General features: G+C 67.2%; 1 protein-coding gene across 1 annotated transcript in view; it reads right to left on the reverse strand.

Annotated features, from left to right (window-relative positions):
• LAMA5 (laminin subunit alpha 5) overlaps positions 1–26029 on the reverse strand; it is a gene marked incomplete at its 5' end in the record, with an annotated part of 45388 nt that extends 19359 nt beyond the window's left edge. Inside the window, 27 exon segments of the mRNA XM_035705499.2 lie at positions 88–248; positions 765–918; positions 1005–1111; positions 1189–1331; positions 1575–1713; positions 1831–1987; positions 2078–2177; positions 2455–2560; positions 2667–2719; positions 2831–2936; positions 3168–3220; positions 3637–3774; positions 3857–3991; positions 4076–4210; positions 4307–4444; positions 4526–4666; positions 9206–9268; positions 9352–9486; positions 9653–9743; positions 9832–9950; positions 10097–10212; positions 11745–11842; positions 11919–12089; positions 12188–12306; positions 12989–13106; positions 21473–21625; positions 25787–26029. Of these exon segments, the coding sequence (XP_035561392.2) occupies positions 88–248; positions 765–918; positions 1005–1111; positions 1189–1331; positions 1575–1713; positions 1831–1987; positions 2078–2177; positions 2455–2560; positions 2667–2719; positions 2831–2936; positions 3168–3220; positions 3637–3774; positions 3857–3991; positions 4076–4210; positions 4307–4444; positions 4526–4666; positions 9206–9268; positions 9352–9486; positions 9653–9743; positions 9832–9950; positions 10097–10212; positions 11745–11842; positions 11919–12089; positions 12188–12306; positions 12989–13106; positions 21473–21625; positions 25787–26029 (3392 nt within the window).

Below are 26029 nucleotides of genomic sequence, written 5' to 3' on the forward strand. Positions count from 1 at the left end.
GTCAGCAGGGGGTCGGGGGGGGGGCCTGGGGCCCAAGCCTTCCCACACGGCTCCCCCAGACCTGAATCCTCTCCCCTCCCTGCGCACCTGTAAGGGCAGGGGTGGAAAGTGAGTGCTCCCTGCTGGGGGGCCCGCTGGGGCGTGTGCACGGCTGCGCCCACCTCCTGAGGGGCGTCCTCATTGGCATACTCCACCACCAGGGCGTAGCGGCCTGGCTGTGGCACTGCCAGCTGGAGCTGGACGTCCACCTGGGGGGACAAAGTGATCAGAGGCCCCACCCCAGGCCCCACATGGAGAACGAGCCTCCGTGTCCTCCCTGGACACTGCTGCACACGGGCCTTCCCACCCTCTGCTCCCACAGCCTCCGCTCTCTGACCCCAGAGTCTGTGCACCTGTTGTCCTCGCTGCCTGGGGCAGCCCGCCAGGACACCCCATGGCCACCTGGCCTTCCAGCCTCTGCTCTCTCCCACCCTCCCCTGCCTCCCCAAGGCCCGCTGGCCTCAGCACTGGTGAGGGCCTGCTGCCCAGAGCCCAGCCTGGGTCTCAGAGGTAACAAATACCTGCTGCCTCCTCATGATAAGCCAGAGGTGGGGGTCACTGATACCCCGTCTACAGTTGGCCCCAAAGGTGTCCTGATGCCCCAGGTCAAACTTGTGTCCTGTCACTGCACCACAGACCAGACCGCCCCCTCCCCCAGACAAGGGCACGCCCTCCCCAGGTCCTGACCACCCCCCACCCCTCCATGGGGTCCCAGGGACACGCACGTCACTGCCCAGGCAGGCGGCCAGTGGTGGATGTGAGGGGCTGAGTTGCTCCGTGGGGCAAGGCCGGGGTAGGCTGTTGTCGTGACGACACAAGGCCTCGGGTCCCGCCGCTGAGGGGAAGCCATCCAGGGGCAGGTGGGTGTAGAGGAGGCAGCTGGGGGGACACGACGGCGGTCAGCAGGGGCGGGCGGCCTGAGCACAGGGAGGCCCGGCCCCCCACCCCGCCAGGCGAGCCCTCACTTGTTCCCGGAGCGCTGGGCGGCAGGCCGGAACGTGCAGGCGTCGGCCACACGCAGCTGCAGGAGGGCTGCCTCGTAGTACGTGCTGGGCAGCAGCACCACGTAGTCCTGGCGGGCAGGGCGAGAGGTGGGTACTCCAGCCCCCTCCCTGGGCCCCGTTGCAGCCCGCTCAGCCCCCGCCTCACCAGGAGAACCCCTTCAGCCTCCACGACCAGAGCCCAGGTGCCAGGATTCAGCACGAAGGGCTCCCCGAAGCCCCTCTGGGGCACGGTGACAAAGGCAGGCTCCGTGCTGGGCGGGAAGGTGACGAGCTGGCTCTGCTCTGTGCCTGGGGATGTGGACGGGGAGACCCCTAGACTCAGCCCATGGGCCACGCCAGGCTGCAGCGCCCCCAGGGCCAGGGCATAGGCTGGCTCCCACCCCCGCTGGGGCCCCAGGTGGGGCGGAGGGAGGGGGGCAAAGGGGAAGGGGGCAAAGGGGAAGGAGTGGGCCAGGAGCAGCTGGGGCAGGGCTGGGGCAGGGCTGGGGCAGGCCGGGCAGTGGGGGAGCTGGGAGCCCCCCAGGTACTCACAGTTGGTACACGTGGCAAACTTGCCCTCCTCTTGCACCGACACTCGCCCACTCACACTCACGGGCCCCCGGTTGACGTAGCGGAAGACCAGCCGGAAGAGGTCAGGGGAGGTCACGTTCAGCTTTGCCACGATCCTGGGCTGGGGGGGGCATGGAGAATCGGGGTGGCCGGTGCCCTGGCCCCAAGGGCCCCTCTCCTCCCCACCAACCAGGGGGAACCCGCAGCCCCCGTCGGGGAGGCGCGGCCCCTCGCCCACCTGGATGGGCGTCATCTGGGCGTAGCCCCTCCAGCTGAAGCTCTCGAACTCCAGGGGGTTGAAGCCGAAGCGCACGGTGTGGCCCTGGGGCGTGGTCGCCTCCTCCAGCTCCAGACGCATGTCGTGCAGGTCAGGCAGGTAGTGGTCTCGCGCCGGCCTGGCCACGGCAGGGAGGTCAGAGGCAGGCCTCGGGGTCCGCTGCCTCACCAGCCCCCTGCCCCCCGGGGCCGCGCAGGGGGTCACCCACTCGCTGCAGGTGAGGCCCTGGGTGTTGGGGCGGCACCGGCAGGCGCCGGTCCTCGGGTCGCAGCCCTGGCCCAGCGCACCGCCAACGTCGCACCGGCAGCCTGCAGCGGGAGGGAGCAAGGTCAGGGCTGCCTGGGCCCCGCCCGGCCGCCAGCTGTGGAGGCCACGGGCGCCGAGAACCCAGCTCACACTGACCCCCGGGGGTGGCCCGCAGCTTGGACAGTAACGGGGCACCGGGACCGGCTAGGGAGGTGTGTCAGGGGTGCAGCACTGCAGACCCCTGTCCCTCCCTGCCTCCCGGCCAGAGCACCCAGGAGCAGCCCCACGTGTCCCTCCCTTGCCCCCCCAACGTGGGCTGAGGGCCGAGGGGGCGCTCACTGCGGCAGCCGAAGTAGTCAGCCCGGTCCAGCCGGAAGAAGCCGTCCTGGCAGGCCGCGCAGGTCTGGCCGCACACGTGAGGCTTGCAAGAGCACTGGCCGTCGCCCTGTGGCCGAGGGGCAAGGTGAGACCCAGCCGTGGGGGGGTCTGGACGTGCCTGCCCCACAGCCCCTGGGCCCCTGGGCCCTGGGCAGCTCGGCCCTCAGACTCACCGGCTGGCACTCGGTAAGTCCGCCCAGCGTGCCCCGAGGATCACAGTCGCAGCCTGGCGGAGAGGAGAGCGGGCCTGGACTCCAAGGGGCCAGCCCTCACCGCCCTGCGCGGCCCTCCCCCAGCGTCTGCCCAGCCCCCGCACACCCTGAACCCACAGACTCACGGGTGCAGCCCTCGGGGTTCTCGGGACTCAGCCCCCAGAACCCGGGTTTACAACGATCGCAGCTCGGCCCCTCCACGTGGGCCCGGCACGTACAGGGCACCTGCGCCTGGGAGGAGGTGAGACGGAGGGTCCGGGCGGGCCCTGCCTTCTTACCCACAACCCGCAGCCCCCCAGCCCCAACCCGGCCCCATCTCTGGCCTGTCCCCGCATCAGGGACAGAGGACCAGCCAGGGGACAAACGGGCCCCGAGGATGCCGAAGCGACGGAGCACGTGATCACAGTGACGGTCTCCCCGGCAGCGATGGGCTGGCCCCACCAAAGGCGGCCTGGGACCTACCTCGGGAAGGCGGTGGCCAGCCGGGGCCAGGCCAGCAGGGTGGCAGGAGCCAGCTGTGGAGAGACCCGGCCCATCGTCACCTGTCGGTCACTGACTCCGAGGGTGCCTGGGACCCGAGGCTGCGTGGGAGCCGCACCCATGCCTCCCACCCGGGTGAGCAGGCGTGAAAACATGTGCGTGCCTGCTGGCTCTGGTCCCACAAGGGCCCACGCCCCCCACGGCCACAGACAGCGGTTAGAACACGCCCCAGGGCCGCCGGCACGGACACGCGTGTGAATGCGTGCTGTGCACGGGCAGCTCTGTGAGGGCACGCTTGCACAAAGCACGGACCACAGGCAGCCCAACCCGCCCGCCCTGGATCATGTGAGAGCACGCATGCGCACACGGTACGTGGGCAGTCGTGGGCACGAGGGCGACAGCGCAGGGAGGCCACACGCGGCACGTGCCACACACACTGCACTAGGCTCACCTTCGCAGTAGGGGAAGTTGTAGGCGCCAGGCACACACATGTCACATCGCAGCCCCGTCACACTGGGCCGGCAGCTGCACTGCCCGCTGCGGGGGTCACAGGATGCGTGCAGGGACCCCTCGGCGGAGCAGTTGCAGGCTGGGTGAGGAAGGCAGGATGTGGGCATGCGGGAGGGACGTGCCCGCCCTCCGCACCCTGCATCCCCTGCAGCCACACTCACGGGTGCAGTCGGGGAAGCCGTGGAAGCCGGGGCTGCACTCCTGGCAGGCGGCGCCCGTGTAGCCAGCACGGCAGTGGCACGTCCCGCCTGCCCCGCACAGCTGGTCCAGGGCACCCCGTGGGTCGCAGGTGCAGGCTGCAGGCGACACGGGGTCAGGCCCTGGGCATTCGTGGGTGGCCCTCCGGCTCCACCCGGGCCCCACCCCAGACCTCCGCTCACCGCGACAGTCGGGGTAGCCGTGGTGGCCCGGGCGGCAGCGGTCACAGTGAGGGCCGTCGAACTCCGGCCGGCAGGGGCAGCGGCCAGCCTCGTCACAGCCCTCGGGCAGGGTCCCCGCAGGGCTGCAGCCACACACTGGGGAGCAAAGCAGCACGCGGAGGCCCCCTGAGCCAGGCAGGCCGTCCCCCGAGCCCCCCGCCCACCTACGCCCGCGGGGGAGGCCCCACTCACGCTGGCAGAGAGGGAAGTGGAAGTAGCCCGGCGCACAGCGGTCGCACGCGGCGCCCTCGAAGCCCTCCCGGCAGGTGCACCGGCCCGAGTCCCGGTCACAGTCCCCGTCCGCCACTCCGGGGCTGGAACACTGGCACGCTGCAGGGAGGGAACGTGGTGTCAGTCGGGGAGGGGACGGGCCCCCAGGGTCCACGCGAGGGCAGTCGGGGCCACACTCACGCTGGCAGCCGGGGCCGTAGAAGCCCGGGGCGCAGAGCTCGCAGTGGACGCCCTGGAAGCCGGGTTTGCACACGCAGCGTCCCAGCCGCGGGTCCTGGCGGCAGGCGTTGCCCTGGGTCCCGGCGGCGCTGCAGTCACAGTCTGGGGGGAAAGGGAGGGGAGGGGGCCTCAGGGGCCTGCAGACCCCAGGCCCCCGCAGGACACTGCCCGCCTCAAACTCGTCTCCTCACACTGCTGTGCTGCACTCACACAACTAAACGACCAAAATGGCCAGAAGGCAGAGCCGAAGCCTCTGGAAAAGCGCCTGCAATGAATCAGGGCGCTCGGAGGACATGCAATTAGTTGTTTATAATGTAGCTACGAAGTCAACTGCAGGCGTCGATACAACCAGACAAGATGTAAAAACAAAACCATAACGAGGCAAAAAAGCTGTCATCTTTATAAATAATTGTGCGGTTAGAAAAGAGGAGAAAAATACGTGCTGAACGCCTTAACTGATGCACAAAAAGAGCTCATGGATGCTGTTATTTATAGAAAATGATGGTTTGATGTTTGTCACAAACGTAAGGGCGACCCCAGGCCCGACCAGCAGAGAGAAACAGAACTCGCAAACCCTCCGGGAAGGAAGCACAAATCACCAAACCCCGGAACACGTCCTGTTGCCCAGCAGAACGCGGGTGGCAAACACCTGCGCAGGAGGATCAATGACACAGAAAGAGCAGGAGCAAGCCCTGCCTGACGGCCACGGCCCTGCCCGCGCCCCGGCTACTCTCACGAGGCAGAACCAGAGGCCTCCGTTTGGCTCTTGAAGGAAAATCAACTCACGTCCTCTTGAAAAGATGCTCCCTGAACCACGGACCCAGACGGGCCACGGAGAGCTTCGTGAAGGGACAGCACGGCGCAGAGACGGTGAGCAGAGCGTGGAGACCCCAGAACATTCCGGAGAACCCAAAGCCACAAGCATCGGTGGGACGACAGGGAGCCGCTGCAGGGAAGGGGGCCTGGCCCGCCGGAGCTGCAGGAAGCCCCATGCACTCAGAGCAGGACCACGGGGTCACCAGGTGCATAGGGCCAAACTGCTCAGCTGGAAGGTTCTGGCAAAACCATTGCCCTGGACAGAAAGGCTGAAGATACTGGCCTCAGAGGCTGATGAGGACAGAGAAGAGACGGTGTGGGTTTAAAGGGCATATTGAAAGAAAATTAAAAAATAAAAAAAAAAAATAAAGGGCATATTGAACACGTGTGGATGTATACGGGGACCTGCGCCCCGCACAGCACATGTGGCCCCTTTGTATGGCCATGGAACATTCTCGAAGGGGTCACGTTCTAAGTGAGAAGCGAAGAAAATCTCCAATTCCAAAGACAAAGAGCAGAAACTGCAGGCTAGCGGATCTGACCGCGATGCAGAGCCATCAGACAGGGCGGGAAAGGACGAGGGACCGTCCTCTGGGCAGGGCAGGCTGAAAGGAAAGGGGAGACCGAAGTGCTCCACAGCCTGGGTCGCAGCCGTCGGGGGGGCCCAGCCACACAGCAACCCGGGCCCGGCCTGGACGCCGCTGCTCGCGCCCTGGGCCAGGTGACGGCCAGCACCCCCCCACCGCGTGCGAGGCCACCCCCTCCGTCACGACAGCCACGCCGTCTGCAGACCCCTTCCTGGTTGACAAGCCACACTTTGCACCATTTTGTCAACAACGAAGACAGAGTGGAGCTACTGGGCCCGGGAAGCCGCGAAAGCGGTGAGGAAACGGCGGGAAGCAGAAAGAGACAAGCGCGCGTGACCTCACTGACGTGGGGAACCCAGCGCTGACACAAAACACCGAGCTCACGGAAACAGAGAACCCGCTGGTGGCCGCGGGGCCGGCGGTGGAGACCCGGGGGCACAGACGTGCAGGCGTGAGACGCGTAGTTTGCGTGGCCGTGACCGGGCGAGGCGCCTGGACGCAACCACAGCCCAGGGCGGGTCTGGAAGTTGCTAAGAGGCCTTCAAAGTTCTCATCACAGGGAAAAGTGAGTCTGTAACTGTGTGGTGACAAGGGTTAACCGGCTGCCGTGGTGACCGCTCTGCAGCGTGCCCGATCCTCAAGTCACTACGCCGCGCACCCGGAGCTAGCACGATGCCGAGTACCTAGCACCCCTCGACTCCTTAAGAAAGAAGCAGATGGATCTAAAGGTTTTAGTTCAACATTTTCTTTTCTTTCTTTTTTTTTTTTTTTAAGTTCAACATTTTCTATGTTAAGAAGTAAAATCTCTCCCCCAAAGGAAAAAGAGAAAAACCCCAGTAGCTCTCATAGATGGGATACTCTTAAGCCGTATTTTGAAAACCCCGATAAACCCGTCAACCTTCCGACAGGTCTGATAAAGGGAGGAAACGAAAGAAAGAAACGAAAACAGATGATAAGAGAAACGTACAGCTCACGATGGAATGCTGCGCGTGACGTTACACCCATACGTTTCGAATCCAAAGGACACAATCTGCTAGGAAATAAAAATGACTGAAACGGACTGAGCCGAGCTAGGGAACGAACAGACACAACAAGCATGGAAGGGACGAGAACCGTAACCCAAGATCTCCACTGAACACGTGTCAGGGCCAGACGCCCTTCTAAGCTCTATCAAACTTTTAAGAAACGGGTGATTCAGAGACACCCGGGGGGCTCGGGGGTTGAGCGCCTGCCTTGGGCTCAGGGCGTGACCCCGGGGTCCCAGGATCGAATCCCACGTCAGGCTCCCCGCATGGAGCCTGCGTCTCCCTCTGCCTGTGTCTCTGCCTCCCTCTCTGTATCTCTCATGAATAAATAAAATCTTTAAAAAAGAAAAGAAAAAAGAAACGGGTGATTCCTGTGATTTTTAAACCACTGTGGAGCGTGACCAAGTACGGGTCATTTTCCAAGTATTTTCAAGGTGAATCACAAAACCAAAACAAGACGGCACGCACCCAAGAACCCCACCGAGAGGGCTTTCAACTGGGCTCCGTCACCAATGCAGACACACGGGTGCAGTTAGCGTAGAAGTCCCGGTACGATCAGCGCAGCCGTGGGCCGTTCTGGGCGCCGACCCTGGGCCGCGGGGGGGACGGGGCCCCTCGGCACTGAGGCCCGGCATCAGCACACCACAGTCCTGGGCTCCTCTGGCTGCTTTGTTATGTTTTTTTAGATTTATTTTATTTATTTATTTATGATAGACATAGAGAGAGAGAGAGAGAGGCAGAGACACAGGAGGAGGGAGAAGCAGGCTCCATGCAGGGAGCCCGATGTGGGACTCATCCCGGGTCTCCAGGATCGCGCCCTGGGCCAAAGGCAGGCGTGAAACCGCTGAGCCACCCAGGGATCCCCTCCTCTGGCTGCTTTGTAAATAAAGTTTTATCGAAACATGGCCAGGCCCGTGCACGTCCACGCGGTCGATGCCACTCGGCAGCTACAGCGCGACGGCAGAGCTCGAGAGCCAAGGCAGGACGCCTGGTCCTCAGCGTGGGAAGCAAGCAAGCGCCATCTGGCCCTTTCTGGAACAAGCCTGCCCACCCCCATCGATGCCGCCGATGAAAAGCCGACGATTACAGGCAGAGAAGAGACCGTCGAAGGCCGGCAGGCGGGAGACTGAGTTCGGGGCACGCCACCTCCGTACGACTGAGTCAGGGGCAAGCACGCCCTCAACAGAACCACACAAGAGGGTTAAAACACCGGCACGGAAGAGAAGAGCCCTGAAGACATGGGGCCGGGAGAGGCGGGCGCGGACAGACGCGTGGGCGAACACCCCGACAACCGGGTCCCCGGGAAAACAGCCGAAAGGTCAAGAGACACTTGAAAGAAGATCCAACCTTACAGATGCGTCAAAGAAACGCTCAAGATGCCAAACGTCAAATGCCGTCTAACCAGGACACCGCCAGCTGTCGAACGCACGGTTACGCCCTTAGGAAGGGACACCGCCTGCCCCTCGGACTGACACAACGTCCCCTGAAACACGAGCCCGGTTCCAGAAACACGGGGCGGGGGTGAGGGGGTGAGCATCCTGCCAGCTCAGCCAACAGTCCGCGGGAGGTGCCCACGGCGAGGACATCTGCGCCTGCCGATGCCGCGGACGTCACTACGCTGCACGCTATTTCTCTCTTTTGAGAGATTTGGCAACTTACGGCCACAAATGTCCCCAAACACGCACATCTTGTGACTCAGAACCTTCTAGGAAATTGTTCTACAGAAATTATCGAGAATTTATGGAAAGTTTGAGCTGCAAGGATGTTTACTGTAGCGGTTTTTTTTTTAAGTTGGAAAGAACTTAAATTTCCAACAACTGGGGGTGACTGATGAGATACTGCATCTGTGCGATGACACGGACCATGAGGTGACGTGTTTACAGGACCGGGGCGGGCGGAAGCACAAAGCAGTGACCACGGCACCCACCCACCACGTTGGCCCAAAACCGTGTGCAGCACACGGAAGGTCCCAGCTGTGGGGAGAGCCATCGCTTGAAAGCGGCGCAACTCCGGGCACCTTTCTGTTCCGCTCTATGCTCACCCGTCCTCTCGGAGGGTTCCTAGCACCGATACGCGGGATTTGCAGAAAAACACTAGAACCGAAACTAGAGTAACCGCGACAAATCCTCCCTCTCTGCGGGGCCTTCGTGGGGCCCCCCCGGCCACTGCTCTCGTGGAGTCCAGGGCAGGACGGGGGCCTCGGGGACACTTACTCACGATCTGTCCGGCCGGCAGCACCTGCTCCCCGGTGTCGTTGGGGGAGAAGGAGGGCACCGCTGAGGGAGGAGACAGCACGCGTCAGCAGGCCCGAAGGCCCCCCCGGACTCACCCCCAGGTCCCCCCAGGCCGACGCCCTCACGGTAGCAGTGCGGGAAGCCAGTGAAGCCCTCGGCGCACGCATCACAACGCTCCCCCGTGAAGTTGGGGCGGCAGTAGCAGCGGCCGGTCAGGTCCTCGCACGTCCCGTCCGTGAAGTCCGACTCGCAGTTGCAGCCTGGGCAGGGGCCGGGGAGTCGTGAGACCCCGAGCCCAGGGCCCCAGGACAGGGCAGGGGTGTGAGAGCCAGGCGGGGCCTCCCAGAGCCGCGCGAGGGCCCCCGGGGCACGGGAAGCTGGAGCCTCGGGACACCCCATGGCCCCACCCGGGCCGACCCCACTCACGGCGGCAAGCGTGGGGAGAGTCGAGGGGGTGGTCCGGGGCCCGGTAGAAGCCGGGCAGGCAGCGTTCACAGTTGATGCCGGTGGTGTGATGCTGGGGGGCACAGGACGGGTGAGCGCGGGACGGCGGCCTGCACCTGGGGCCCTGCCCCGGCCCCCCAGCCCCCCAGCCCCCTCCCCACCTGGCAGTCGATGCACACGCCACCGCCCTGGTACACGTTGTCCTGGTTCTGGCTGGCGTTGCGCCGGTCCACCTCGGGGTCATAGAAGCAGTCATGGGCGTGGCCGTGGCAGTTGCAGGCTGGAGAGAAGGGGGCAGATATTCAGGGGCCCCCGGGACCCCGCCTCGCCAGGACCCGGGGCACGACTCACGAACCACAGGGACCCCGGGCGTGGCAACACCAGATGGCCAGAACGGGCCCGGGCGAGCCGCGTGCGGGCACTCACACTGGCACTCGTTGGCACTGTCGGTGGTGGCCGGCTTCCACGGCCGCTGGTTGAAGCCGGGGCAGCAGCGGTCACAGGAGCCCCCACACGTGTTGTGCTGACAGGCACACTGAAGCCTGTGGGGACAACGGGACGGGAGGGGCTCCGCTGTGGACCCAGAGGGGCACCATGGGCCACGCACGGCCTCCCCAGGGCTGGGGGATGGGACGGGACACATGCCGGCGGGCAGGGCAGGGCTGGGGCAGGGGCCCTGGGTGGTCAGCCTGCAGCCCCGGGTCCCCGAGCTGGAGCGGATCCCTCCTCGCCCCGGCTCCCTGGGCCAGCTCCAAGGGCCGGCTCACGTAGCAGCACGAGCTCAGCCAGACGCCCCCGGGCGTCCAGGGCGCCTCCTTAGGGGCCAGGGGCCAGGGGCCAGGAACTGCTTCCCCTTGCAGTGGGGCGGACGCCAGTCGGAGGGCCCGGATCCTGCCTGCCGTCCTGGAGAGCGGCTGCGGCCGGCTTGGGGTCGGGGGCCAGCGGGCCGCAGCTGAGGACCGAGGCTGCAGCCACCTACCGCTGGGAGCCCCCACCCGCCACACGCCTCCACAAGCACCCGGGGCCAGCACCCAGCTATGGCGCTGGGCGTGCCCTGAGCCGGGCCCCGAAGCCAGCCCATGGAGACCCAGGCCCCAGAGCACACGGCTCGAGCCCTGTCCCCCCCCCAGGGTCTGCGGGGCCTTGGGAGTCCACGCTGCTGCCCTGCAAGCGGTGCCTTGAAGGCCCCCAGGGCAGAGGAGGCAGGGGCGGCGGCCCCGGGAGCAGGCCCATCTTCACCCCAGCTCAGCCTGTGCCACTGGGTCGCCGCGTCTGGCTCTGCCGTCCGCGTAGTCAGGGCACGAGAAATACCCCAAGCGGGGCCAGGCTGCGGGACCCTACAGTGGGCAGCAGAGGCCCCCGCGAGTGACCGTCCCCAGCCAGGCCACAGACGAGGGGCGGCTAAGGCGGTGGGGCCACGGGCGGCCAGGCCTGCCAACACGATGGTCAGCAGGACCCAACCCCAGGAGCTTGGGAGCAAGTAGTAGAAACTGTAAAATAAGAATGTTTAAGGCGTCTAAAACCTCAAAAATGTGTTGCTCTAAAATACAGGGAGGTGTGGCCAAGGAACCAATGGGAACTTGGATAAACGAAGATAAAATCACTGGAATTAAAGGCAGCAGTCGGGCTACACTGAGCTGGAGGATCTGTGACCGGAGTGCTGGTCCCGAGGCAGCTCAGGAGATGGGGAGGGGGACGCAGGAGCAGCTCGGGGGGCACAGGAAACCGCAGGAAGGTCCCGTCCATGGAACGGGATTCCGGAAGAAAAGAGGTACAAGGGGGAGCCGACAGGCAGAGCTGATGGCCCGGAAAGGGCCTGAGTTCACGACACACACTCTCAAAGTCCTGAGCAACAGAAAACGCGTCCGCTCCCCGACGCCGCAGAGTAAATGTGCGGAGCACCAAGGGAAGCTCCTAGAACCCTCCAGAAGGGGCAGGCAAGCCAGTTAGGTCCTTGACTCCCCCGCCCAGGGTCCTGGCTTCGCCGGGACAGGAGAGGCAGCCGGCTGGGGCCCGGCCCAGGGCGGCCCTGAGCTGGGAAGGGGATGAGGACAGGCAGGGGGCGGGGCCTCACCGGAAGGGGTCTGCGGGGTCCTGGGCATCGCACACGTCCGCGTGGCCGTGGCACACACAGCGGCCGCCGATGCTGATGTCCTTGATGCTGTAATAGTACTGCACCCGCGGCCGGTGAGCGCCGCGCCCCCCCCAGCCCAGCCCGCCTCCCCGTGCCCACCAGCCGGTGGCTCACCCGGCGGGTGACGGTGGGGTCCCGCAGGGCCTTGCCCATGAGGTGGCCCAGCAGCGTGTTGGTGCGCAGGAAGCGCAGGCGGATGTTGGTGGCTTTGGTGAAGTCTCGCAGCAGCGGCGAGTAGGAGAAGTTCATGGCCCCAGGGCGCCCGTTCACCAGGGACACCACGATCTGCGTGGGCCAGAGGGTCGGGCGGAGGGTCAGGCCAGGGAGCGGCCGGCGCCGCACTAGCAGGCCCCCCCCCGCCCCCGTGCCGCCCCGGGGCCCACCTCGCCATTCTCCAGGGGCACGATCCGGGAGTACTCGGTGGAGCAGATGACGTGGTCGTCCCGCGTGATGCGCTCCAGCGTCTGTGGCCCGAACCGCTCCAAGCAGTCCCTCTTGGAGGCTGCGGGAACCGGGCGGAGGGTGAGGGTGCAGGGCCCCGGGAAGGCTCTTGAACATCGCCGCACCCCCATGGGCCGCCCCACCGACCCCACAGGGTTTTGTTGCAAAAAGAGTGAGGCTCCTGGCCGAAGGAGAGGCCACCCCCGGAGGGCATGGCGGGGTGCAGGCAGGAGCCCCAGAGCCCGGCAGGTCTGAACGTGGCCGCCCCACACGGACGGACCCTCCCGGCTTCGCCACACCCGCCCTCTCTGCCGAGAACGGGCACCCCCACCCCCCGATGGCCCTCCTCATCCCCGACCTTGGGGGACCGTTTCCGACTCCCCTTTAGAGGGCTGCCCCACCCTCACCCTTGCCCATGCAGTTTTCGGGGACGTGTGACCCAGGCTCCCCATCACCGTGATAGGTCACGGAGGTCCCGCCGCCCACCCGGCTCCCTCTGCTGCCGCAGAAGCAGCCGGACCACAAAGCCGGCCTGGAGGGAGCCACGGGGCGGCCCCGGAGCCTCCTGCGCCACCAGCCCCTGGGCCCAGCTGTGCCCCATGTCACGACAGGCACCTGCCTCTAGGAACGCATGCGGGAGGCGGGCGTGCAGGGGGACCGGCCGGGCCGGCGGGGACCCTGAGAGCCTGGTGACGGCCGCCCACCCCAGGGACGCCCCTGGCCGGCCCCTGCCGCAGACTCACAGGCGAAGAACTGCCACGGCTGGTAGGTGCGGCCGAAGTCCGTGGACCGCTCCAGCACCCAGAGGTCCGGCCGAGGCGAGTTGGCGAACTTGATGAGCACGTAGGCCACGTGGAAGACCTGCGGGGCGGAGAGGTGTCGGCCGCGCTGGGCAGAGGGGCCGCCCGCCCCGTGGCTGGGCTCTCCTCGCCCTCTCGGCCATCCGTGGGCTTGGCCTCCTGGGGCCCGGCTGGCTCAGGGAGCAGCCCCCGCTCACTCAGACCCGGGGCTGCTGAGGCCCGCACCAGGGACCCCACCCCCCCGCGCCTGGGGGTGCCTCCCTCCACCCCTGCCCCAGAGGCGCAGGGGTCCCTCAGGCCGGCAGGCCTGGGATGGAAGGGGCAGCTGGGGGCAGCCTGTCCGGTGTCCACCGCAGGTGCCCCACTGCCCCTGAAGCTCTGGTGGCCGGTCCGGGCAGCGGCCAGACGCTGGCCCCAGCTCCCACGGGAGCCTGGCCTCCGCACACAGCCGGCAGCTCCCAGGATGGGGTCCCCGCCCCAGCCGTACCCCGGTCACCCCCCTCATCGTCCTCGGGGCTGACTCAGGACCTGCCCCCTCTCCCCCTGACCGGCCCCCGGCCACCGAGGCCCCCTGCGGTAGACACACTGGGGAATGAGCCCCCTCAGAGCTGGGCCGGGGGGAGCCTGCCAGCCCAGGAGCTGGAGGCTGGAGCATCGCAGGCAGAGGGCACGTCGGGGTAGCCCCGGGCATGGGAGGGCGAAGCTGCGTCCTGTCCCTGGCCCCAGGGGGTGCTCATGGCTGCCTCTCACCTCCTCCTGCCCAGAGGTCAGCATCCCCGACGCCCCTCTGACTTGTGCCCAGGGGGCTTGGTGAGGTCCCTCCTCTGTCGACCGTCCCCCGGCCCTGCAACCTAGCAGGCCTTAGCCTCGGCCCCCCAGCCCTATCGGGCAGTCTCCTCACGGAAGCCCCGACTATAGCCCATCCACACTGCATGCACGGAGGGGTAATTAAGGGGCCCTTCCAAGAGGCGGCTGCCCCCCAGAGGCTGGAGCACCCTCCCAGGCGCCAGAACTGGGCTCTCGCTGCCAAAGGTACCCCTCATCCAGCTCCCTGGGGATGTGGCACACGGCCAGGGGTTCTCCCATCAGCGCCCAGAGCCCCCAGCCCTGGGCCACAGATCCCAGGAGGGGCCCCAGGTCACTGGAACAGTCCACCGTCTGGACGACGAGCCGGCCGGCTGGGAGGCCCACCCTCACACGGCCAGTCGTGCGTGTCTGCTGTGCCCTGCACGCACACTTCCGGGGGTGGCATCCCAGCACCCACCCCAGCCTCAGCCTCCGGACACGATGACCTCAGGGGAGGGACGGTGGTTTCCAGGCCCTGCAGCCCTGAGGGCCTGTGAGTGCTGCCCCCGCCCCCAGCCCTCTGCCCCGAAGCCAAGAGAACAAAGCAGGCAGGCCACCGTCCAGGCTGGGCCCGTTTGGGCTCCAAGGAAACCAGACAGGGAAGACAGCGGGGTTCGGGACACCCCCGGTCTGCACTGGGAGGGCTCTCAGAAGGAGTGGGAGGTCCCGGACATGGGCACACACAGCGGGCCGATGTGCCACCTCGGGGCCAGGGAGGGGCGCCCACACCCCCGCCCCGCTCCCAGGGGCACCCCCAGGTGGGCAGTGAAGTGTGCACCAGCCTCAAGGGTGACATCAGGCTCCAAGCCCCCACTGCACCCTCCGTGGGGCCCCACCGGCCCCAGGTACAGGTCCTCTCTGGCACCTGCTGCCCCAGACCAGCTGGGCCGATCCCAGAGCATTGGGGCCTCTTCAGGGCTGCCCGAGGCCCACAGTCAACCCCCAGCCCCCCTCAACCTGAGGCCTCTGTGGTCATCCCAGGAGAGAAGGCGAGAATGGGGTGCGGGGGAGGGAAGGTCCCGGGCCCCTGACACGCCCGTTCTGAGTCCTGCCCTTCCCAGAAGGCCTGGCGTCTGCAGAGACAGGCCCAATTCAAGCCAAGAGCCGCCTCTGGGGGAGCCTGGGGGGGCACAAGCTTATTCACCCACAGCCAGGCTCTGAGGTCATCATCTATGTAGCCCTGCCCATCGGGGGAGGGGCTTCAGGGCCTGGGGGTATGGACCCTACACCCAGCCTGGCACCCTGGCCACCCCTCAGGCACTACCGGGAGCCCCGGGGACCGCAAGGGGCCCATATGCCAGGACGGGTGTTTAGGGGCGCACAGCAGGGCAGGGCCTGGGCGTGTGCGAGACGCCCACAGGCTGCTGGGGGGGGGGCGCAGCGGTTAGGCCCCCGCCAAAGCCCCGAGGAAATGAAAGGTTCCCGCCAAGCCCCCGGGGACCCGCCCCTGCCTTTCCCCGAGCGAGGCCACCGGGCTGCCCCTCCGCTGGCCAGCGCTGTCCCTCCCCCGGGTCGGCGGCTGGTCGCATTTTTCCCAGCTGAGAGCACTTGCACAAATATTGATTTGAACGCACTGATAGGGCAGCACCAGGGCGGCAGGGAAACGTCCGCCCCCGTGCACAGCACCCTGGGACGCTTGGAGGGAAGGCCCTGCGTCCACCTGTCTGCCACCCAGGCACCGGTCTGTCACAGAGGGGCCCGACACGGCCACCCCCACGCACCCGGCGGTCCCCCCCTGTCCCGCGGTCCCGGCTGCCAGGACCGCACGGCCTGCCCTGGACGTGACCTGGGGCGCGGAGCGGCCCCGGCCTCCTGGACTCGGCCCTCCCCCACCGGCCCGCCTGCTCAGCTCCGCTGCCAACTGGGGCTGACCTTTCCCGCTGCTACAAAGTTCTGTGCAGCAGGAAAAAAATGTCTTTTAAAGCAAAAGCCAAACAAAAGCCTCTCGAGTTATTTTTAAAAATCTGGCTATTTTGGGGGCCGGCACGTCTCCAGCACAGCAGCCGGACCTGCCTCTCGGCCACCGCACCCCCGGCCCCCACACCCAGCCTGGCCACGGAGGGTCAGGCCTCCCCGGGAGGGGGACAGGCCCCGGAGACCGCTGCCTGATGGGGGCTGGGGCCAGGGCAGGAGGCCCAGAGGGCGGGGGGCTGGTTCCCAGGCATCAAGGGGGCTGTGTGGTCCTGGGCAGTCACTTCCCCTCCTGGGACAGAGGCAGAAGGAAGACAAACAGCAGAGGTGTGTGGCTCAGGGACAGTGCCTCTCAAGGTGGTGGGATGGCTCCAAGGGCCCCCAGCAGGCGGACACCACCTACCCCGGGGGGGAGGGCAGCCACCCAGCAGGGGTGCCGCAGAGGCCCCGAAGCCACCCCGCACAGTGTGCAGGGCCAGGGCCGGGTTCTGGACAAGGGGAGAGCCCACGAAGAAGACTGGTGCCACGGGCCCCGTGGGGGTCTCTGACGCCCCCAGGGATGGGAAGGGGGCAGGGGGGGCAGCTGGTCAGCAACCTCGTGGCCTCAGGCGCCCATATCACCAAGGGCGGGGCCGTGATGGGCACACCCCGCCCTGGCCCACCTTGGGGCTGGGGAGACCCGGGCCGGCCCTCGTGCCCCGGTCCCGGGGGAGGAGGGAGCCCGCCCCCTCCGCCAGGCTGGGCGGTGTGAATCACCGGGCAGTCTGTGACTCAGCCCTGGCCCCACAGGAAGCAGGGCCCGTGCTGATTCCTGGGCCGGGCCAGGGTCCCAGGCTGCGGCCGGGCGGAGGCAGGAAGCCCCTCCTAGACAGGCGTCCGGGCTTCCCCTTGGAGTGAGCCCCGGGGGCACCCAGACCTCCTGGGTTCCCCCCAGACTGTGGGACCACCCTCAGGGCCCCCGGCCCCATGTCTGCCCACCTCCCAGCACAGACCCCATCTGGAAACCCGGGCAGTGACGAAGACAAATCGGCCGGCGGGGCCGGGGCAGGCGCGTGTCCTCCAGCCCCCCGCTGCCTAAACAAGCACAGCCGGCCGCACGCCGCGACGGGATGACGGGATCCGCACGATGGGATCGGGGCCCTGAGCACAGGCTCCTCGTGGACCGGCGCCAGGAGGGGCAGGGGGTGGGAAGCCACCACGGGCAGGAAGGCACAACTGGGACATGCGGAGGATGCTCGGTGGCTTCAGGGCTCGCTCTGCTGGTCGGGGTGCCCGGCGCACGGGTGTGCACAGCAGGGTGGAGAGGTGGAGGGGACCATGGGGGGCCTCCAACAGGTGTGTAGGAGCCCACTGGGCAGAGTGGAAGACAAGTGTCCTGCACGGCTTAGCACCTCGCCAGCGCTGGGCCGGGGGCCATTCAGGGACACACACCCCCACCCCCCCACCCTCCAAGGGCTGTCTCGGGCCTCCAGCATTGAAGGTTTCAGGCCCGGCCCCAGCCCCGAGCTCCCTGCCCTGTCCCCTCCTCCCTGCAGCCTGGCCCAGGTCAGACCAGATGGTCAATCCTGGGCCACAGGAAGTAGAGTTTATCCCAGGGGGAGCCCCCAAACCTAAACAATTTAGTCTCAGTGAGTGACCCTACGGGAGACCAACGCGTGGGGTTTGAAACCCAGAAAACAGGAGGCTCTGGGGGCTGCTAGGGCCTGGCGGGGACACAGGAGGTGGCAGGGAGGTGTGCGTGCCCAGGGTGAGGAGAGACGCTGGGACAGGCCGCGTGCAAGCGTCGCACAGAGGAGCCACGCAGGGCAGGGGACAAACGGCCCCCAGGCCTGGACACGGGTGGCCCCTCTGGCCCCTTGTCTTCTGAGCAAAGGGTCTTGCTCATTTTCATGAGAAGTGGGCCTGACCTGGGGACGTCTACCCCAGGGACGCCACCAGGACCCCCAGCGTCCTCCCCCAGGGAGCCCAGCTCAAGGGCCCACGTCCGGTCCAGCCCCCGCACCTGTCCTGGCTCCAGAGGCTGCGTAACCAGAGCCTGGCCAGCCTGGGCCAGACTTCCTGCCACTTCCCTTGAACAACCCCGCTGACGCTGCCAGGGTGGTGGCCACATGGCCGCGTGCCCAGCTGGGCCAGGACGCCAGGCCAGCGGCCGCAGCCTCCTAAGCCGGCAGGCCCGCAGGCACACCGGGACCCGGAGGCCTGCCCAGGGAGCCCCGAGCCGGCCGGCGTCCGAGGGCGAGCCGCCTAGACCCGGGGCGGGCAGGGCAGGGCTGCACGGGGATCCTAAGAGCCCGGCAGCCAGTGCGCTCTGGGGCCCTGGCCAAGGCATGTCGCCCACACGCAGGGGCTCTCGTCCCCGCGTCCACAGGAGGCACAGCTCATACGTCCGGGCCGTGGCCAAGCCCAACCCCGGGGTCTTGGTCCTCCACACCGGCTCAGTTTCCCCAAGTGCCGGGGGGGGCTCACCCACTGCCCACGGTCAGCAGCTGTGCCCAAGCTTTGCTCCCCGGCACCCCCATCTGGTGTCCTGTCTCCCTGCTGCCCCCCCAAGCAGGGCACAGACTCCTGAGCCTGGCACTTCTAGTCCTCAACCACCCCGGCCTACCCCCCGATGCCGGGGCCCGGTCCCCCTCCGCCCTGCTCCCCCGCCATACCTGGCCTCTCAGGGCTAAGACTTAGGGCCGCCCTGCCCTATCGCAGGGGAAGAACAGCTGGGGGGGTCAGCACTCCCCACCTGAAGCCAGATGTGGGCAGTGTGCCTACGGCGGGCAGGTAAGGGAGGGGACCGCCGGGGAGAGTCCCTCCTCCATGGCCAGGCCCCAGGGGACGTCTGCCAAGGGACAGAGCCCCCACCCCACAGCAAGCCCAAGCTAGCTCTGCCCAGCTCCTTAAGACCCCTGGGCAGGGGGCAGCCCCGGTGGCGCAGCGGTTTAGCCCCGCCTGCAGCCCAGGGTGTGATCCTGGAGACCTGGGATCGAGTCCCATGTTAGGCTCCTTGCATGGAGCCTGCTTCTCCCTCTGCCTGTGTCTCTGCCTCTCTCTCTCTCTCTCTCTCTCTGTGATATCATAAATAAATAAAAATTAAAAAAAAAAAAAAGACCCCTGGGCAGGGGAGGCGGGGGAGGAGGGGGCTGGGACCCCATGGTGGAGCCCCTGGTCGGGGCAGCTCTCATGAGCCAGGATCTACCCCGGGCGGTTAGAGACGACACCCGCCTTGCCCCGGGTACAGGGAAGGGGAGGCTCAGGCTGGCAGGAGGACCCAGGAGGACCCCCCGGCAGGTCCCTGGGACTCCGTGTGGGGCCCCCTCCTGCACCCCTGAAGGAGACCCACTTCTGGGGCTGGCACCCAGCAGTGTCCGGCCAACAGCCTGGTTCTCTCAGGTCTGAGGGTTCCCGGCCAAGGTCCACAGACAAGCAGGGCAGGGAGCCAAGGCCCGGGGCTCCCCATTGCCCGTCCCAGCCAGGACTTTGTCCCGGAGCCTCAGTTTCTCCATCTGCAAAATGGGAAGGAAGGCGGTTCCACCGTCCCCCGCCTACCATAAGACGGAAAAGACCACAGGGGACAAGAGGTGACTCAGGGCAAGAGGGAGCAGGCTCCTTGGGGCCCCCACACCCCAGGCAGACGGACACCTCGGGGACCAAGCCCTACCCTCCCGGTGCCCACTCATCAGGCACTGAGCTGGGAGCTGTCACGCAGCCCACCTGCCCCCTTTCTGTTCTCCTGGGGGCAGGAAGGCCCCCTGATGCCCAGTGCCAGCTGCCTCCTCCCCCTTCCCGGGGAATCCGCTCCAGATCCCAGAACAAAGGCTGCTGGCTGCCCGCCACAGGGGGTGTGCCCAGACCCACTGCCCGCTCAGCCTCGCTTCCTGACTGAAGCCCAGCCCCACCCCAGGACCATGCCTCAGAGGACTGCCTGGCCCCAAAGTAGGAAAACCCCGTACGCGGCCAGGATCCCAGGCTCTGGCCCTTGGGCCGTGCTGGCCTGGCCAGGCCCCCCTGGCTCAGCCTGTCACCCTGTCTGCACCAGGAAGTGGGCTCACGGGTCCTGCCCTGGGGCCATCCTCAGGACACCACCAGACAAAGGGGTCCTGAGGGCTCAGACCCGGTCGCTACAAGGGCCACATTCTAGACCCCCAAACACATCCTCTGGTGCTCCAGCCCCAGTGGTCTCTACTGCCCAGAACCTTCCCTGGTCCTCTTCCTACCCTATGTGGGGCTTCTCTACTCCCCAACAGGGCACCAATGGACCCGGTTTCCATCCCCAACCCCAGCAAGCAGGTGCACCCTGAAGGGACCTGTCGTTCCTCGGTGGCTCAGCTCAGAGGCTACGAGCTCCCTTTCCACGGGGGTGAGGAGCATGTGGAAAATCCTCTGGGAGCCCGTCTCGGCAGGAAACACGCCCAGGAAGATTTCTGTCACCCACAGAGCTCGAAACTGGGTCCATCTGCCCTGCCCGACCCCACAGCACATCGGCGGGCAGGGGCTGTCCTCCCTCGTCCCCCAGCCCCATCCAAGCGGCCCCTGGAGAGGAGGCAGGGAGGGATGGGGGTGGAAAGAGACTCCAGTGGGCAGAAAAAAGGAAGGAGGGGTGGGGGAGGGAGAGGAGGGGGGGGAGGGAGAGGTGTGTGGGTAAGTCGCTCTCCCTCCAACACGGCTGGAAAGGACCCGTCTCCCCTCCAAGTCCTTTCACAGTTGGGGTTGCCTCCATCCAGGTGAACCACCCGGTGGGCGTCTGCCGTTGCTGAACCTCCATCCCGCTGTCGCCCTGATGGCGTTAGGAGAGGTGGGGACGTTGCTGGAAGGACGGGCCCGTGGGCAGATTTGGGGACTCCCTGCCCCTCCAGCCTGGGGCCACAGGCCTGGTGGGGAGAAGGTGGGTGGTGAGGGGAGTGGGCTCAGATCCCGGCAGGTGGCCTGGGCCCAGGATTGGCTGTTGTGCCCTAGGGAGAGGCAGCCAAAGTGCAGGGGGAAGGAGCTGGGGGGCGGGGGGCTCCCTGCCCATGGGTCCCCAGCTGGTGGCAGTAGCAGGCCAGTGAGGGGGTTCACGGCACCCGGTCCTGACTCAAACTCAGTGAGGCACCGCAGGTCACCGGGACGGGAGGGTCCTGCAGGCCTGGTGGTGGCCACTCCCCGGCTCGGCCTCCTCGACCTGCCCCCACCGCAGCCCGGCGGCAGCGTGACTGCTGGCCCGTCCCTGGAGGGGCCCGGAGGCCACTGGGAGCAGGACGGAGGCCACTGGGAGCAGGACGTAGCCTGAGGGAGTCCGACCTCGGCCACATCCAACACGCCGGCTCCTCGGTCACTGAGAACCGCCTGCCCCCTCCCCCTGCCCAGGGCGTCAAGGGCCAAGGGGCACACAGAGCCCAGGCCTCCCCAGGCGCACCTAACCCCAAGGTGCCCCCCCAGCGCAGGTATTCCAGGAATGTCCACTTCCAAGGCCGCCTCGTTCCTGGGGCCCCTCCCACGGCCGCCAGGCAGCGCCAGGCTCTGCGCGAAGGAATTCCTCCAAGTAAACACCCGGCCTCCCGCCGCAGCCGCCGCCCCTCTCCCTAACCCCCTCCGCAACCCACCAGCCACCCCTCTCCCTAACCCCCACCCGGTGCGCCGCTCCGCCCTCCTCTCCCCTGCACGCAGCAGGGGGAGCTCCGGCCGCAGGGGCGAGGACCCTACCTGGCCCAGGTCCAGCGTGACGTTGACCTCGTTGTACTCCAGTCCCCGGGACAGTGGCGGGCTCTGCCACCAGCGCTCCGTGCCGTCGATGGCATTGCTCACGGGGTGCGCCCTGTTGCTGTTCGCGGCTGTGCAGATGTCGCAGTACTGGCCCTGGGGGGGTCGGATGGTCCAGGGTCACCCTCCCACCACCACACGGGCCTCCACCGCCCCCCCTCGCCCACCGCTCCCCCGTTTGCTCAGCAAGCACGCGTCGAGGGCCCACTACATTTTGGACTCAGGGGATACCGCTCGTGGGAAAGACGGCCACAGGCCTCGTGGGGGAAATGGGGAGTAGGGAAGGAGGGGAGCACCCTCTTTCAGTGGGAAAATCCCTGCGGGCCTCTCGGAGGAGGTGGCATCTGAGACCTACACTGCAAGTGGAGGGTGTGCTCCAGGCAGATGGGTTACCCCTGCGGGCCCGGGGCCGGGAAGAAGCGAGGAGCACACCCCACACAGGCCAGTGGCACCGCGAGGGACAGGGCCGCTCCAGGGGGACGTCACACTCCTGCACGGAAGGCCCAGGAGCACCAGGGTGGGAGCACCAGGCAGGGAGCACCAGGCAGGGAGGGGCGCAGGTGGCTAGGACGGCAGGCCCCCTCCCCCACAACCCTGGTGGCAGGCTCCCACCCAGAGCCTGGATTAGGGCCTCCAGAGAGTCGGAATTAAGCCGTTCCGGCAGCCTGTGGGGAGAGGCCCCGGAGTGGAGGCTGCCCAGGCGAGGCCTGGACCTCCCGGCTCTGGCGCTTCCGAGCCCTGGGACCAGGCCAAGTCACGGCTCGATGAGCCTCAGTGTCCCCATCCGAAGAGTGGGGGTAACGCTGGCACCTGCCTTGGCCACAGCAAGATGAACGGATCCCACACGGGGCCTGGCAGCTGCTTCTGTCACGGACCAGCCACCTGCTGGAGGCCTGTCCCTAGCAGGGAGGAGCAGGTGCTGGGAGCCCGGGGGCGTGGGGGGCAGCGGGGGGTGGGTGGGCAGAGCTGGGCCCTGGCCGCCCGCCGAGCAGAGGCCCAACCCCCACCCCGGAGGAAACCAGACCTGCCATCCCTCTGCACACAAAGGCAGCCCTCTGGGACTTGGCATTGACGGAGGCCCCAGAGGCCGCGTCTGGGAAATGTGGCTGCCCCACCCCTCCCGACTTCCCAGGGGGCCAGACCTCGTCCTAGGAATTGGAGGTGGGAGCGTGGGAGATCCCTTGCTCCCCCACTCCCAGGCCTGGTGGCCACGGACACCCCACAACTGCACGAAGGCGGGTCTGCCCGGTGAGACCACATGCGCCGGCCCCGGGCACCCAGCCGCCCACGCAGCAGGCTCCCAGGACCCCTTGTGCTAGGTGCTCTGGGTCGCCCTGTCTCAGACCTTGTTCCTGCCAGCGGGCTTTGGGCTCTCGTCTGCTGTCCTGTCTCAGCTCAGATGTCACCTCCTGCGCGGGGGCCCAGAGCTCTAGACCACCCAGGCAGCTAACCCGCCGACCCCCACGCATCACCCTCCTTTCTTCATCCTATCACAGACCTGAAATTCTCCAGTTCTTAGTGATTCTCAATTTACTGCCCCCCCCCCAGGGGCCTAGAGCTCGGGGGGGGCTGCCCCCCCTTTACCTTGCCCCCCCCCGAAGCTGCCACACCTGGGGAGTGGAGCCGGGAAAGGAGCATACTCCGCGCAGGCTCCACTGCCTAGCTCAAACGTGACCCCCAGACCGGAAGCCGGGCTCTGGCTCCCAGGATAAACAGAGGAGGAGCCCAAGGGATTGCTGGAAGCACCACAAACATGGGTGTGAGCCATCAGGGGCCTGGGGGGCCGAGGGTGGTAGCAGACCTTACAGGACTTACAGGACGTGGGCCTTCCAGAAAACGCCGCCTGTGGTCAGACCCCTGACCCCCCAAGCAAGCCCAGGCGGAAGCTGGGTGCACGGGCCCAGGAAACTTTCTGCTCGGGCCCACCCAGAGACTCAAGGAGAAGTGACTCTAGTCCCCATGAAAGGTGACAGTGGGCATCTCTTGGTGACATGGGCCTCCCGGCCGGCTGTCACCCTGACCTAGATCACAGTGGACAGTGCTGGGGGAACCAAGCTCCCTCCACCCTCCGCCGCAGAGGGTCCTGCCAGGAACAGAGTAAGGAAATAGGGAGCAACGGTAAGGACGTCCCCTCCCCGTGAGTCACCAGGCCGGTAGCTGAGCCCCCGACTTCCCCTGCGGGGCGCAGGGCCAGCCCGGAATTCCTGCAGTGCCCACCTGAGGTCACGGCGCTGCAATGTCCCCGGGGCCCTCTGTCTGCTCCGGGGCCCACAGGACCACTTCGCCCAAACAGCAGGCCCCACATGGGACACCCCGCTAGCCTCTGCCCCCTTCTTCCGGGGGCCCGGGGAGCTGCTAGCCCCTCTGCTCAGGCCCCACATCCTCTGAGACCCCAGGCCCGTGCTAGCCCAAGACTGAGCTCCTGGGACACAGAGGACGTGGGCGTCACCTCCCCGGCCCCTCCTGCCCCAGCCCCTCGGCTCCAGCTGGGGCCTGGCGGCAGCGCCTTAAAGGCCAAGACAGTGAGCAGGTCCTCTGTCCCCCGGGGCCACGCGGCTGTCCAGCTAGTGTCCAGCAGCTAGTGCCCATCCTTGCACACCTGGCGGCCTCCGGATGAGGGCCACAGTGGAAGCTTCCGGCTCTCCCCTCTCCTGCCCAACCCTGAGCTGTGGGGGCAGGGGTGCTGGTGCTCCAGGGCTCACTCAGGAGCACCCTCCCCCGTGCTCCCTCCCCTGTGACACCATGTTTGTCAGCGTCAGTCACTGGGTCAGTCGCTGCATAGCCCGTGGCTTCCCGGGCTCCTCAGCCCAAGCTCACGGCCTCAGGTGATGCGGGCTCTCGCACTGTGCCCATTTTGCAGGTGAGGAGCCGCACCCGTAGGGCGAAGCACAGGAAAGGGGCTCTGGCCCCGGGGCCCCAGGCTGCTCCTCTAAACACAGTAAGGAAGCCCGCAGGGATCCAGGCGGCGGCGCTGGTGCGAGCTCAGAGAGGGCCCAGAGAGCTGGGAAGACGGGCATCCAGGGCCCGGCCGGCCCCCCGTGCGGCAGCTCTGGACACCCCCACCCACACAAGCTCCTTCCCACCACCCAGACCCTCTGGTGGCAGCTGGGTCAGGCTGTCACCACTTGCCCCAGCCGGCTCCTGGCCTGGCTGTGGGGGTTGCAGCAGGTGTCCACAGTGCAGCTTTCTGAGCCTCAGTTTCCCTATCTGAAATGTGGGCTTGAACGTCCAGCTACGCTGGGCTCAGATGGAGCACACAGGTGAGCCCATGGGCGGCACGGCTCTGTGGCGCCAGCTCCCTGCTGGGCTCCGCTCCTCCCCACGTGGCGGGGCCCAGGGCAGCGGCGGGCAGGCAGTGCAGGGGGTCCAGCTGAGGCTCCTCCAGCTGAGGCTCCTCCGGTAGTCACCCACCCTGGCTAATCCGCCTCCAAGTGCCCTCCTCCCCTTCCCCTGCCTCTTCAATAGGAGGGTGATGACTCAGGTTACAATTGCCTTGGGGCCCCCATTCTTCCTAAGGCTCGGCAGGGGTGGGGCGACGGGCCTAGTATGGGTGTGAAGGAGCCCCTGGCGCCGACCCTGCCCCCCTCCAAGGGTAACCTAGGAGGCCTCACCAGCCAAGGGGCCTCACGGGATCCCACACTCAACCGAAGTCCAGAGGGTCTTCACAGCCCTGCTGTTGGTCAGGTGTCCCTGCCAGGTGATGCCACCTAACCCACTCGCACCTACAGACTCATGGCCGGGTGGGCCCGCCTTCCGGGGGGTCTGCAGGGGTTGCAACCCCATCTCCCCAGGGAGACTGAGGCCCACAGAACCCCCCCCCCCCCCCCCCCCGCCCTCGCACCTGTGGGGCAGAGCTGCTGCCTGGGTTTGCATCTGCTCCCACCCCGGTTAAAAACACCCCTGCTGGCCGCCACCCCGCACACCTGGAGGGTGCGTCACCCCAGACGCGGAGGAGCCACTTCACCCTCTGCTGGGGCGGGAGAGCCTGCAGGTCTGGCCCCAGACTCGAGGAACGCCCGCCCCGCGCCCTCCGCCCGGCAGGTCCCGGCCCGTCCCGGGCAAGGCGGAGCGGGCGCCCCCTCCCCCGCCGGGGTCCTTCACCGGGGGGCGCGCGCCTCCCTCGCGGAGCCGCCAGGCCGAGCCGAGCCGGGTCCCCTCCGCGTCCCGAAGCGCGGGCCCGGGCCGGTCCGCACCTGGGCGCCCGGCCAGGCCCCCGCCCCGCGCCCCCGCCCCCGCCCCCGCCCGGGCCGCGCTCACCTGGATGGTCTGGTTGGGGTCCCCGCCGGCCACCGGGCCGCCCACCAGCTTGCAGTAGAGGTCCTCGGTGGGGCGCGGGGCGCCGCGCGCCGAGGCCTCCTCCCCGCAGGTGGCCGACGCGGAGATGCGGGCGCCCTCCGCCAGGTTGAAGTAGGGCGGGTGCAGGCTGAGGTCGCCGCCCGCCGCCGCCCGCGCCCGCGCCGCGCCCAGCAGCGCCAGGCCCGCCAGCAGCAGCGCGCCCCC

The sequence above is a fragment of the Canis lupus genome, chromosome 24 (assembly GCF_003254725.2).
Source record: "Canis lupus dingo isolate Sandy chromosome 24, ASM325472v2, whole genome shotgun sequence".
Classification (NCBI taxonomy): domain Eukaryota; kingdom Metazoa; phylum Chordata; class Mammalia; order Carnivora; family Canidae; genus Canis; species Canis lupus.